The 13,478-nt window shown below is 46.6% G+C and overlaps 1 protein-coding gene and 1 long non-coding RNA gene across 3 annotated transcripts in view; both read right to left on the bottom strand.

The window, feature by feature from the left end:
• The window catches only part of SLC1A4 (solute carrier family 1 member 4), a 34,012-nt gene extending 28,680 nt beyond the window's left edge, over positions 1-5,332 (bottom strand). For both annotated transcript variants that reach the window (XM_088160966.1, XM_014893162.2), the window contains exon 1: positions 4,764-5,332. In XM_088160966.1, the coding sequence (XP_088017092.1) occupies positions 4,764-5,293 (530 nt within the window). In that variant the 5' untranslated portion in view covers positions 5,294-5,332. The remainder of the gene's footprint in view (positions 1-4,763) is intronic.
• Positions 5,333-7,167: 1,835 nt separating this feature from the next.
• On the bottom strand, positions 7,168-13,261 carry LOC148224173 (uncharacterized). Its single transcript, XR_015802128.1, has 4 exons — positions 12,935-13,261; positions 12,767-12,839; positions 12,172-12,265; positions 7,168-8,772 (listed from the first exon to the last, which is right to left on the bottom strand). It is a non-coding gene; the product is annotated as an uncharacterized LOC148224173 (long non-coding RNA).
• Between the last annotated feature and the right edge of the window lie 217 nt (positions 13,262-13,478).

Here is a 13,478-nt window from a genome sequence, read left to right as displayed (position 1 = left end):
ACTTTATTTCCACCTGTGGGAAAATGCCAGAGCCCAGCTCAAATTCCTCCAGTACCTTCATTTTCCTTTCTGTCCCAAGATTTTAATTCAGTATCACAGAGCAATTTTCCTCATCTGCTTTTTGATATGTGGATGCACAACACATGCCCTGTACATACTCATATTTGTGAGTGTGTGCATTTGTTTTAACACAGAGAAAATTGAAAATGTGTTTACTTATAGCAGATATTTGATGGTCCAGTCTGTATTTTTGATGCTTGGAAAATAAAATGTGTAATTGGGGGGAGTCAGTAGTAAAAGGCAACAAATATAAGGAACAAATGAAAGGAGCAGAAATGTTCAGAGGCTTACCAAAAAAAAAAAAAAATCTCCCAGAGAGTGCAGGCATATAAATGAAAACACTGAGTTCTTCCTACAAAACTCAGTCAGCAATCCCTGCACTTTGAGAGAGATCCCAGACTCAGAAAGTGACACAAGCAAAGCAGAACAGTTACCTTCACTTTAAGAACTACCCATCAGCTTCAAACCCAGAGGTCAGCCTGTCTCTTGGTGTAACTGCAGCCATTGCCTGGACGCTTTTTATTCTATTTAAGATTTCAAAGGTGGCATCTCCTCCTCTTCTAACAGTCACATTTTAATGTCTTTCCACATTGGGATTTCAGAGATGGCCTTGATGGTTGCTGGTTTTGGGTGACTCAGAAGAGGGTCACTGCTGGAGTGGTCTACTCTGGCCACCTGCTCTGCAGCCTGGCCAGCAAAACACAAATGATGCTTCTCCCTGCGCTCATGTCTGCCTTCCCTACAGCTAGGAGCAAAGGCATGAGCTTGCTGTGGGTGCTCCCTTTGGCAGCTCAGCTGGTAACATCGGGCAGAGAGACAGAGAGGACATTGAGAAGAAATAAAATTTAATTAGCTTCTTCAGACCTTACTGCTTGGGGCAGATGTATGGACCTCTGTGCACTCTTCCTATAAAAGAAAAGGGATTACCTCCTTCCCTTCCCAGACTGTTAGAGCTAGGGTTGGATTAAAAACAGAATTCCCTTCCCCAAAGCGAATTCCACAGTTGCAAAACATGTTTTCATCCCAAAATTAGGCAAAAAAAGCCTGTTTCAGATCCCTTTTTCCACAAAAAAAAAAAATTGGAAAATACCCTGTTGAAATGTTCCTTTTTTGATGAGTGAGATTTTTTACTTAAGTCCTTTGTATAAAATGACAGCAAAACACTGACCTCACTGAAATGAAATGCCACAATCCCCTACTGACGGAAATTTTGACAGGATCAATAGATTCCTGTGAAGCTGTTCAATTTTGTTGAATCAACAAATATAAATTAGAGCTAGAACAAAACTCTGACCTTATTGAAACATTCAGTCATGACAATTGCCCATCAAAAGTGTGAACAAATCAATAGATTCTTGCAAAACACTTTATCCTGCTGTTCCAACTGCTTTCCAACAAGCTGCAGGTAGGCTGTGTGAGCAGGCAGTTGGAGTCCCATCCTTGGGACTCCCTCTCCCTGGTTACATGCAGGGCACAAGCAGAGCTGGCTCTCTACAGTGTCACCTTCTCAGGTGGGGGCTGAGCCCCAAACCCCACCACATCCCAGCCAGCCCCTTCCTCCAGCTGCCAACCACTTCACAATCAAGCTCATAAGCTCTCTTTACTCTGTTGCTTTGTCTTCCCCACCAAATAAATGAGTAAGGGAAAACCCTAGAAATTCTAAAACTTCCCTCATCTTCTGTTGACAGATTTAAGAAATTCGTAGATCCTGCCTTGAGTTTAGGGAACACTCCACTTTCTGGGTGCTTTTTTAAAAACCATCAGCCTTGCGGAAATAGCTGTGAACTCTTGGTGGATCTTCTCCCATGATCACTGCCTTTGGCCATGCTACTCTTTAGGAAGCTCCAAGGAGTTGCCCACATAACAGACCTGAGATGAGCCCTGCTGCAGGGCACAAAAGCACCTTATGACAGCTCTGCTGTCCCCACCCCATGTCCTGGGGCAGAGGACAGTGTGCCTAAGCCCTGACTAGACATGCTCAAGACTTGCTTGCCTCCGGCACTTGCCAGAAGGGAAATCAGGAGGGTGCTCCAGCACATCCAGCCAGACAAATCAGACCTGGAGGTTATGGTCAATGGACAAAATAAAACAGAGGCGGCCTCTGGGCCCACCAGTGAGTCATCATTCATCTGATACCAAAGCACAAGATAAATCTTTTTTCCAGAGGTCATTTCTCCATGCCTAGATACATGTTTATAGGGAAGCTTTAGACTTTAAAAAAAAAAACAAGAACTAAGCTGGCCTCCAGACATCACTGCAACAATGAAAAGCAACATCTTTGGTCATTACCAAATAGACTTCCCAAAGGCAGAAGTAATCTGCAGAACCAAATAGTGACACACAGCTGTGATTTCCTCTTCACTGTTTTTTCCTCGGGTGATGTTTTACATTGGTTTTCAGTGCTGTAGGGCAACTTAGTTTACCCATTTGCAACTCAATTTTACCTCTCCTCTGAAAACCAGCAGCAGTGACACAGTCAGTCTTGTGCCACAACTGAAAACAGAGTTTTCCTGCATCTAATAGGAAGTTTCATGGCAAACGAGATAAAAGGAGAAGCAAAGAGCAGGATGCTGCAAGACCCACCCACACAAAAAGCAATCATTTCAACGCTCCAGGCCCTACAGAATCAAGGCTTTGTTATCTCAGGATGAGGTTACTCTACTAAGTTCCATCACAGCAGGGACCAAGTTCAGTGCTCAAACCAAAATACCCACATTGTCAAGAACAGTTAAAGAAATAACATTACATAGCAGAGAGAGAGAGATCTTATTTCCTGAAAATCATATACTCTCTCCATCCCTCCGTCTGTCAGGGATTTGTGCTAAGACTGAAAGTTTTAGTGATGGCTGTGTCCAAACACAACTTTTCTGGACTGGATTTCACTGTCACTGCTGTAACAACTTACTGTCCAACAGTGTGGCTGCAATCCCTTCCCTGGGATTCCAAGAAAAAGCTGTATTCACAGCCCCTCATACATGCATTGGGGGAAGATCCTATCCCCTCAACTCCTAGAAGGAAATTCCTCTGCAACCCCCGTGCTTTACCCATGTATCATCATTATGAGCCGTACTTTAGAATTAGGGACTCAATCCCATCACCATCATAATCCCTTTGAAGATGAACTCTACACCTGCATTTACAGACCAGACCAAGAAACAGCTGTCTGCTTTGAACTTTAGATACTACCCACAGCCTGAAGCTCACTGGAACATCCCTGGCCTGTTCCTCAACTCCACCCTGCTCCATGCTACCAGGTGACACAGGGATGTAACACTAGGTACAGCAGCCTTGCCAGGGTGCCCTGGGGCAGCCACCACTACAGGAATCTTCCCAACTCTCCCAGGCATGTCTGCTCCTTTTTTTCAGCAATCTTCCTTCACCTCCTTCCCCTCCATTCAACAGCATATCACCACCACAGCCAGACTACCTTCTCTCATTGTCCTACTATTCCTTCTTAACATGCTGTCAGGAATTGCTGGTCCTTAATTGTTAGTTCTTAAGAGAGGGAGAGGTGAGCTGAGGACACTGACTACATGGCTGTCAGAGGAACAAACCAGACTTACTTTCTATCCAAAGGGAACATACTTGTCTCAGGGGGAGAAAAGGACATTAACTCGAATTTGTAAACACAGTTCTGGGTTTAGGGTTGATTTTTTTTTTTTTAAAAAGTCTTTTTATCTTTGTTGCCACATTCACTTGTCCAGAGCAAAAACGTATCTCAGCTGAAAAAACTGGACTCATAAAAACATCAACAACAAAAAAATCAACAACCAAGAAACCACTCAGGTTTGTAATTACCAGGATATCCACTAAGCTCAACTTTCCAGCCACTTCACTGTGACACAGGTCACCTCCCTTATTCTTGTGTTTGTACCTCAGTGCAAAGCACAAGGAAATGCAGTTGGAAGTGGACGAGTAAAGATACACTAAAACACTATCATCTGATTGGAAGTGGAAGCCTTATTTCCAGATAGATTTGGGGAATGCAAGTCTTGTCTTTGCAAGATGCAGAGGTAGGAGGGGAAGCTCACAAACCGACAGAGCATCCTCAGACTGCACGATATTTAGGGTACGTCCTCCATGGAATTACAGAGCTGTGTTTCCATGTCCACATCTATGGGAGGGCCCTCTAAGAGGCAGGTAGGCATGTGGGTGAGGAGACTGGGTAAAGTGTTGGAGAATTAAAGAAAAAGGTGTCTGTGAGGGATGAGAAGAGCTGCCCAGCCCTGCCCTACCTGCAGGAGACAGGCAACAACAGGCAGCAGGGCAGGGGAAAGTGCCAGGCAAAGCCTGCCCTGCAGCCCGCATCCAGGAGCCGCTCTCCCTCCAGGCAGAGCCACAAACAGGCCTAGGCATCCAGAACTCTGAGCAAGCCTCGACCCATCCTTGCAGCCACTCAGGCAAAATTTAAAAAGCAGGGAGAAGCAGAGCACCATGAAACCCTACACACCCGACCGGGCTGCGGATACTTGGGCAGGTACTTCTGGAGAAGCCAGGATTAGGATGAGAAGGATGGTAAGACGAAGGAGATAAAGAAGGAGGTTGAGGAGCAAGAGAAAAATGAGGGGAAGGTGCAGGAAGGTAAGAAGATGAAGGAGGAGGAGGGCTCCCGAGCCCCGGCTGCGGTGTGCAACACTGCCGGGTCTGTCATCATCCTCCAGTGGCGGGAGGGCGGGGGAAGGAGGGGAGCGGGGCGGCCTCACCTGACGAGGTCGAGGAAGGAGTCCACGGTCTCCTTGCTCGTCGGGGGCAGCGCGCCCGGCAGCCCCAGCTGGGTGTTGAGAGCGGAGGCCCCGGCTCCGGGGCGGACGATGAAGCCGAGGGCGACGGCGAGGCCGGAGGCGAGCAGCGTAGTGCCCAGGAAATAGGCGAGCGCGATGCCACCCAGGCGGCCGAGCGAGCGGGTGTCCAGACTGGCGGCGCCCGACACCAGGCTGCAGACCACGAGCGGCAGGATCACCATGCGCAGCATCCGCAGCAGCAGCTCCCCGGGGAAGGCCAGGTAGGCAATCTGTGCCGGGCCCAGCGCCGCGCCGCGCACGGCCGCCCCCAGCGCCACGCCGGCCACCACCCCTGACACCGTCAGCAGCACCAGCGCGTTGCTCCGCAGGAACCCGCGGCAGCCCCGCAGCCGGGCCCCGCCGCCCCGCCGCTCCTCCGCCGCCGGGCTCTCGGCGTGGCCGTTCCGGCCACGGCCCGCCTTGCCCTCACCCGCTGCCGCCGCCTCCTCCATGCTGCTACGAACAGCGGCTCCGCGTGTGCCCCTACCGTGCGGCGCTCTCAGAACGAACTGAGCGGCGGCCCCGCCCCGCCCTGGGGAGGGAGCGCGGTGCCCACGGCCCGCCCCTGCCCGCACGCCGGGCCCGGCTCGGCTTCGCGCCATCGCCGCCCTCAGGGTCCGCACTGCCCTCGCGGCCGCGGCCCGCGCATGGGTGGTGTGAGGCGCCTCCGTGGCCTGGAGGCCTTCTCCGTGTCCCGGCGATGTCCCAGAAATCACGCGTGTCTCCCCACGGTTTGCACACATGGGGACCATCGGTGTCACAGAGCTAACAAGTGCCCCACAGCGTCCATCTTCATGTCCCTGTGGCTCACGTTTGTTCCTCCATTGTCCACTCAGTATCCCCGTTGTTCGTACGCACCGCCGTAGTGTCCCCATAGGTCGCATGTGTCCCCTCAATCATGTCCCCTCAGTGTTCCGTTCAGTGTCCCAGTGCTCACACGTGTCCCCTTTGTTTTCCTCCATGTCCCCGTGGCTTAGACGTGTCCCCTCGTTGTCCCTGCTCAGTATCATCATGGTTCGTACCCACCCCTGCAGTGTCCCCATAGGTCACACTTACCCTCTCAGTGTCCCTACAGCTCACACATCTCCCCCTCCATGTTCTCGTGGTTCAGTCACGTCCCCTTAGTGTGCCTGTGGCTCACACATGTTATAAATGAGAGACAAAAGTCTCGATATTCAGCAAAATTTTGATTGCTCTATTTGATATAGAAAGAGCAAGCAGCGCGCTGGGGAAAGTCACTGGTCACCGCCCACTCCACGCTCCACCGAACCTCGGTTTGCAGCCTCTTCTTATACTGTGGTTTCTCATTGTAGTCAACAATTTTTTGGATTTTTGTTGTCATAAGCAGTGGTGGTTGAATAAACATCTTTACACAAAGCCTTTGGGTGATAATCAGTCACAGATAGCCATCTGGTCCTTGTAGATAACCACCAAAGAAGTTCTGGGAGTCTGGTTCTTGAGATAGGCAGTATTGATTAGACAAAGGCAGGAAGGGCTTTTTGGGAAGTCTGATTTTGCAACCTGGTAGCTGATACAACTTATTTGGAAAACATAACATAACATATTATAATGTAACATAATATAATAAGGTGATTTTAAACAGAATTATTTTATCATATAATTTCCATTATCTAGTGTCCATGCTTCACTTCAGAGCTTAGTATTCTGGTTTATACAAACCCCAATGCTTTTGTGATTAACGCGAATCTTTTATCAATTATCACACACATATCTCTCTCAGTGTCCCCATGATTTGCATACATCCCCATCAGTCTCCCACAGCTCACAAGTCCATTCAGAGACCCCCTCAATGTCTTCGCAGCTCACACATTGTCCCTATCAGTGGGGTTCACATGTGCCCTCAGTGTCCCCCTCTCCTCTCCAGGACCTCTCATGGAGGCAGGAGCCATCTTATGCACCAGGACAGGTTGTGTCTGTGTCCCCTGTCCACACGATGAAAGCCATTCAGAAGGTCCATGGGTGACATGGACACGGGGACTCCGAGCACCCTTCCTTGAGGAAACCCATGCCTCACCACACAAGCTGGTTGTCAGAGGAGCAGACGATGTCTGTGACAATACATGGGGCTGATAAAGGGCACTTGGGGCTTTCAAACCCACAAGAGCCTCACGGGTACACTACTGTCATGTTTGCTCACAAGGGCACTTCCAGGACCTCCAGCTGGTGTTTGGACTCAGGGGCTCAATTTCAGTTCATTCCCTTGACATCAGCAAAGCACAGCCTAGCAGAAAACACTCTGTGAAAACAACCAGCCACACATCTGCTTTTCAAGTAGACTGTGCTAATTAAAGAGGCTGACAGGATGTGATGGGAAATAACCCCAATTTATTAAGACTTTTCTATTTTCCAGTCTCATGGATAGACCTGAAGATGGCCATACCATGACTGGAGCTCCTGGGAATTGTCTGTATGTAAATAGTTAACAACACTGACAAGCAGTTGTGTCCACCACCATCCACTCCAGAGCTTGATGAAAATTCTTGATTCTCTCTTGCACTGAAATTAGATTCACGATACCAGCATATTCTTATTGATTTTGTATTTTTTTTCCCTGATAGCTTTCCCTTTGAGTAACAGGTGGTTTGTGGAAGTCTGTGAATCAATGTCCCATCAAATCAAGAGATAGGAAACAGAGACTAAACAGTGAAAACAAGTGTCTGCAAGCACTTTTAAAAACATTCAATTCTGCATACCTAGAAAGGAACAATTTTTTTTTTTTTTGCAAAAAGGTTTGTGAATAATAAACAAGTTACCGTCCAACGTAATTGTTTCTTTCTCCATCAGAAGCATTTCTAAAATTGTTTTTTATTTATATTTTCAGAGCATTCCTTGTGAAAATGTCATGCTTCATTTTTTCCTTGCATTTTTCCCTGCCGTTCTTTCCTGATCTCACCCTTTTTTCCTTCCATTTACCCATGAAAAGGGGAAGAGAAAAGCAGAAAAGAAACTACAACAGAAAATAATAAAATAAATATAAAAATACAGAAATCTTGTTTCAGTTGAGAAAAGATTCTAAAACCAAACAACAAACATAAATGCTGTTCCCTTGTACAAACTGAAAGCAGGGGGAGAAATTCAGGAAAGTGTGAACAAGAATAATGTATTAAATCAAAAAACTCATTGATGAAAGAACCAACACAGAACCTTTTCCACTATATGACAGTAGACTCCTCCTCTCTTGGAGTATCTCCCCATGTCCTTGTGGGACTGACTTTGCTCAGAGCAGTGCCATGAGAACAGCCAGGTGACCTGCAGGAACACACCTCCAGAGCTACAGATCCCAGTGGAAGTTCTTTAACCCGTGCTGAGGCTGCTTGGTGATAGCCAACCCTTCAAAACAAACACTTTGACATAGGGATGCTGGTGTCAAGCTTCCTGGTCAATGACACCATGAGAATTCCCCCCAGTTTCCCCTTCCTTTTTTCCCAGCCTCTTGATTTTTTAATTCAAATACTGATCCAAACAGTTATCCGTCCTCTCTTGACATATCTCCAGATGACAATGCTTTTGCCAGCAAGAAGACGACAGAGCATGTGAACCTCCCACCATACAAATGTAGATCATCCCAAAGATGTTCTAGCCAAAGCTAACTGTTTTTCCACCCTGTGAGAGTTCATGGATGGCTGCAGTGATTAACCCTGAAGCCTGCTGGCTTATTCAGTAGTAATCGTTGACTGATCCATTGTGTCATGTTTTCATTTCAACGCTTGTAGATTTTGGGAGCTTTCCAGTGAGTGAGTCTGCATGTCCAGACTCCAATGTCCACTGCGCTGGTGCTTCTAAATTAGGGATCTTGACTTTCCCTATTGGAACTTGAAGATTCTTCTTTTTGCTTAAGTGGCTTTCACCTGCATAGGGCTTGGGTGCTTCCTCCAGAAATCAGCAGAGGGATCATGAACAGGCAACAAAACTACAAAAAAAATCCAGTTACTTTTAAATAAAATTTTTTAAAATTCTTTTGCTTTCAGTGAAAAAACAGCCAATATAGTTTTTACCACTGGCCCAGGAAGGAAGATGTCATGCTGTTTTCTAGTCAGATTCAACTTAATACCAGTTTTTGGTGGTAGGCGTTGGAAATTCTGGCCTCAGTGGAAGGAATGAAAAAACCTTAATGGCTGTAAGGGAACCGTGTTCTTCCCTTTCTATATTTCACCTGCACATCAGCGCAGATGGATGCTTATAAATAGGATCTATGTAATTTAGCTGTTGACTCCTGGAAATGTAGGATTTTAATGCCTCTTGGAAACAGAGGTGATTATTTTCCACACAAAGACTGGAAGAAATCAGATTTGAGTTTCTTTGCTAGGAGAGGAGAGGAAGGCCTTCAAGGAGCTGTGTGCAGCTCCCTGAGTCTCACACCTGATACATACAAGTCTCAGCACTTGGCACAGGTTAGAGTAGCCCTCAGGGCACATTTCCTATAAATCTGCATAGCAGCAGGAGTGCAGAGAGCACTCATTGTGCCAACTCCACTTCCTCAGTCTTCCTGCTGCTTATTTCCCTCTTCCTAAGACTGGCAAGGTCGTCTGCAGCTTTTTCCTTGGGTCTGGCTGGTGTTTGCTCTCTATTCTTGGGAGACCCAATATAAGCATCAGCAGGCTTCAAGGTAAGTCATCCATCAGTCATCTCCTGCAACTGCTTTTATCTGAAGTAGTTTGAAGACTGATGCTTCAAAGGCATGGTGGAGAGGAGGGAACAAGATGAAAGGGAAGAGGGCAGGAAGGGGTTGCATTTTATAGTCATGTTTTTCAAGAGAAGCTTGAATAAAGGTGCTCCCAAACATCCCAGCAGAGATGCACTGGATAGCCTGCAGTGTCCTAAGGGGCTGTGTTACAGTGTGGCCTTTTTCTGAGGAGGATTCATGGGAGCACATGGGAGAGCTCTTGATTTCTACTGAGCAAAATGAAGTCCTCAGAAGAGCCACAGCACATGAGCTGAGGCAGGAAGACCTAGAGCACTTTCTTGGTATGCAGACTTTAGTTTGGCAAGAAGACTTTGTTGGGTCTGGGATGCCAAGCAATTTGAACAGACTCCAGCCCTGTTGCAGAAATCCTTTCTGCCTGCATCTGGGAGGAATATGTGTTCCTCGGCTCTTCCCAGTGCCCCTGGCCTGCTCACCTCATTGCAAGCTGGATGCAGGACCAGCCACCCATGCATAGTTACCTGGATTTACCAGAATGAGACAGATTTCAAGACATCTGAAACCACAGAAAGAAACCTCCCGGCCTCCTGTGATGACAGAGCCAAAGAATATTGCTCTGGTCCTGCTTCATTTAGGCCACCATTCATCCTAGCCACCAGCTGAAATAATACAATCCCAAACACAATCCTACCACACGTCACATGTTGATTCAGCATTTCTCCAGGCTGGGTAAGTGCTCACACCTGATCAAAAATATTCTGAGTAGGAAAAAAAAGGCATCTGTAAATGCATTTTCTAATAGCAGAGGCAGGTAAGGAATTTTGCAAATACCACTTGCTTGCCCAAACTCCAACAAAATATAAACTCTGCAGACAGGCATCGTTGATTTAGGGTAAATATTTAACTTTATCCTTCAAAGGCACATGCAGTTTTACCAGAAAGAAGATGAAAAATATAGAATAATACCCACACATACATACCTTGTTTACTCTAAGGATCCTTTAATGGCTCTGGAAACAAATTCATACTGAGGCAGGAGAAATTTTTAAACTGTGTGTTGTTCCCTTTTTCAAAACCATTGCAATATAAAAACATGAAGAAAAACCAATCACCCCTGAAGAAGAGCAGAATTTTCTCCTTTATAAGCTCTCCCTGAGGTTTTTCTTTTAGTTTAAAGCAAGGGAAAGTAGGGAAAAGTAGGAAAAAAGGGTAAGAACAAGCACAGGCATTCAAGATCTTGGATATGTGACAACCTGTCCTAGCAGGGGACATTGCCTTTAGCTGGTGGGGGAAATTCAGGGTCAGGCTTTTCAAAACAAGCTGGACTGATCTGAAAACAAGCTGTGTGATGTCCCCTTGCAGTGGAGCTTTGCTACTGAAGAAGCAAGGGAAGCGACTGGAGCATCTCAGCCATGGGATGCATGCTTGAATGAAGAGCTTGAAAATGCTCCAAGTGACTGCTGATTTCTCCCATGGTAGAGGGTTGATAAAGTGCCCTGTCACTGGCAGGAGGTGGGTGAGTTGGACTGAGGGTTTGCCTGGCATTCAAGGATACATATGCAAGGAGAGCATGTGTTGATTTACATCAGTTGTATGGAATATGCTATAAAAGCTACATTCGGGGGGGGGAAAAGTATTAGCAATTTCTGAATTGATTGTGATTCAGTGGCTAGAAGCAGCAAGGGGAATCTCTATCCCTACATATTTTATCCCTGATTACAGTATGAGAATGAATACTATATCCCTGATTATGGGTGACAGTAAACTGGGATGACAGCGAACAGGAATGACAAAGCTTCTGCCAAGGAACATAGGGGACCAGGCAGTTGCCCTTTGCCCACTGTAGGGCTGTCTTTCCATGCCCCCTGCTCACTGCAGGATGTGACAGTGGCCACACCAAAGAGCTGTGGGAGCCAACATGGGGATCAAACACATCTCTGAGAAGTGACCGGAAAAGAATATAAGGGTAAGCAAAGCAAGAATGTAATATTTTCAGAGAATACTTTCCAATGATCTGCAACTCAGATATTTCCAGGTGGTGCTTTGATTTAAAAGCCTTCCATTAATTTTCCAGATGGAAATTTGTCCGCCATGTTTTTAACTCCATCATCTCTTTTCCAGAGAAGTGGTTAGTCCTCTGCAGAGCTCACTGCATGCTGATGTCACCCTCTGCACCTCTCCTGGTGGAGACAGGTAGCTACCAGGACTGCATCCACTAAAAATCTCCATGTTTGCTACAGTCTGTGAGATAAAGATTTAAGAAGGCGTTACAGCCTTTTGCCTCTGTCCTCCAAAGCTGCTGTTCAGCCACCAAGTGCAATTCCCTCCTTCATGAGGACGGGAATTTGGCATTCTGGCTCAGGAGACATTATTAGGCTTATGAGTCTAATAAGGCTGTAGGTCTCTGAGACCATCAGTCCTTGAATTTCTGCTCAGAGGTAATCTCAGGCAGCTCCTTAGCAGAGGTTTCTCTTCAGCCAACCTGCCTACTTTGTGAAACTCACAGAAGTACACTTGCTGTGAGATTTCCACCCTTCAGCAAAATGTTCAATGGAATTGCATGTTGGAATCATGCAATTCAAGTGCTGTTAATGAGGGATGGGTGGATGGAGTCAAGTAGAGACACATCTCCCAGTGCATGTGCCAATGTACCTGGCTAAAACTTACCTTTATGTTTACTGTTGTCCCAGCTCTCCATGTGATTCACAAAGTAGTTCTCCTGATATGGGAGAAAGGGCTGATGCAGATTTTCTCTTTAATCCTGAAAAGAACCATAAAAATATGTGGAAATACAGGGCAGTCACATATATCTAAGGAAAATGGTAAGTGCATACTCAAAAGAAGAAACGTGCATGATGAGTCTGCAGGTTAGTGTGAAAATAACCCCAAAGTCTTCAAAGTCACAGCAGCATGTTACATTGCTACTCTCTCTCTTTCCTCCCAGCATGTTTGCATCATGGAAAATGAGCTTTTTGCTGCCGAAGCACACAGTTTCAGACACATATCTTAGCTGGACCTAGGGAAGTACATAGGTACCTGATGTTTTTCTGGGGCTTACAGCTCTCAGTAATCTTAAAGCCTTTGAGAATCTGAGCTTAATCTATTGTACAGTTTTCAAAGCTGTCTGGGCTACTGTAGGTATTGAGATACCTGCTGGGAGCTCCAAAGGCCCATTTACTCGCCTGAACTGAAGCAATTTTAGCTCTCTAATAAAGCAGCATCATTATCAAAACCAGGTGAAACAAAACAAACAACAACATACCTGTGCAGGGTAGAGTACACCACTGTGGCTGTGTAAGAGTCCTGTTACTGCAGGTTTTGGAGTAATAGCGCAGCTGAGAATTAAGATGAGAAAAACAAGGAGGAGTGTGAACTTTCCACCTGCCTGAGGTCAGAGCTAGGACCTCCTGCATCAGGGAGTGCAAGTCACCTCTGGCACGGTGCAGCCATAGAGCAGGGAGTCAGCCCCAGGGTGAAGCCTCTGATCCTGCACTGGGGCTGCTGATCTGTGGGCACATGTGCTTCTTGGGGGCGAGTGAAGAGGCCCTAACTCAGCCTTGTTACCCCAGCTTGCAAAGGAGCTTTGAGAAAAGTGAAGAGAGGCAAAGCTACCCTCCACCCTTTGCTCACACGCCACCTTTTTTCAGAGGTGACAGAGTGGCTCTATCGGCAGCAGAGGATATATATGCTGAGCAGAGCTACCACATCTTTCTGGTGGATAAAGAGAGGCAGCAGAGCAGGCTGCTGGAGCAGACTGAAACTTTTTTCTGGGTGCTGCAGGAAAAGAAACCGTTATGAGGGTGTGCTAAAAGCCTATTCATTGCTAAGGAAAGGGCTGCTGAAGAATGTGGGATGCATGCCGAAAACTGCCAGCCAGAGCAACAGAGAGATTATTAAAGCCCTTTGCAAAGACCCCTGTCTCCTTCCTTTGGCAGTTCTGGACATGGAGTTGTTTCAGCCATACCCATTGAGAT

Source organism: Sturnus vulgaris, chromosome 3 (assembly GCF_052056855.1).
Source record: "Sturnus vulgaris isolate bStuVul1 chromosome 3, bStuVul1.hap1, whole genome shotgun sequence".
Lineage (NCBI taxonomy): Eukaryota > Metazoa > Chordata > Aves > Passeriformes > Sturnidae > Sturnus > Sturnus vulgaris.
This window is presented reverse-complemented; position numbering and strand designations above follow the sequence as displayed.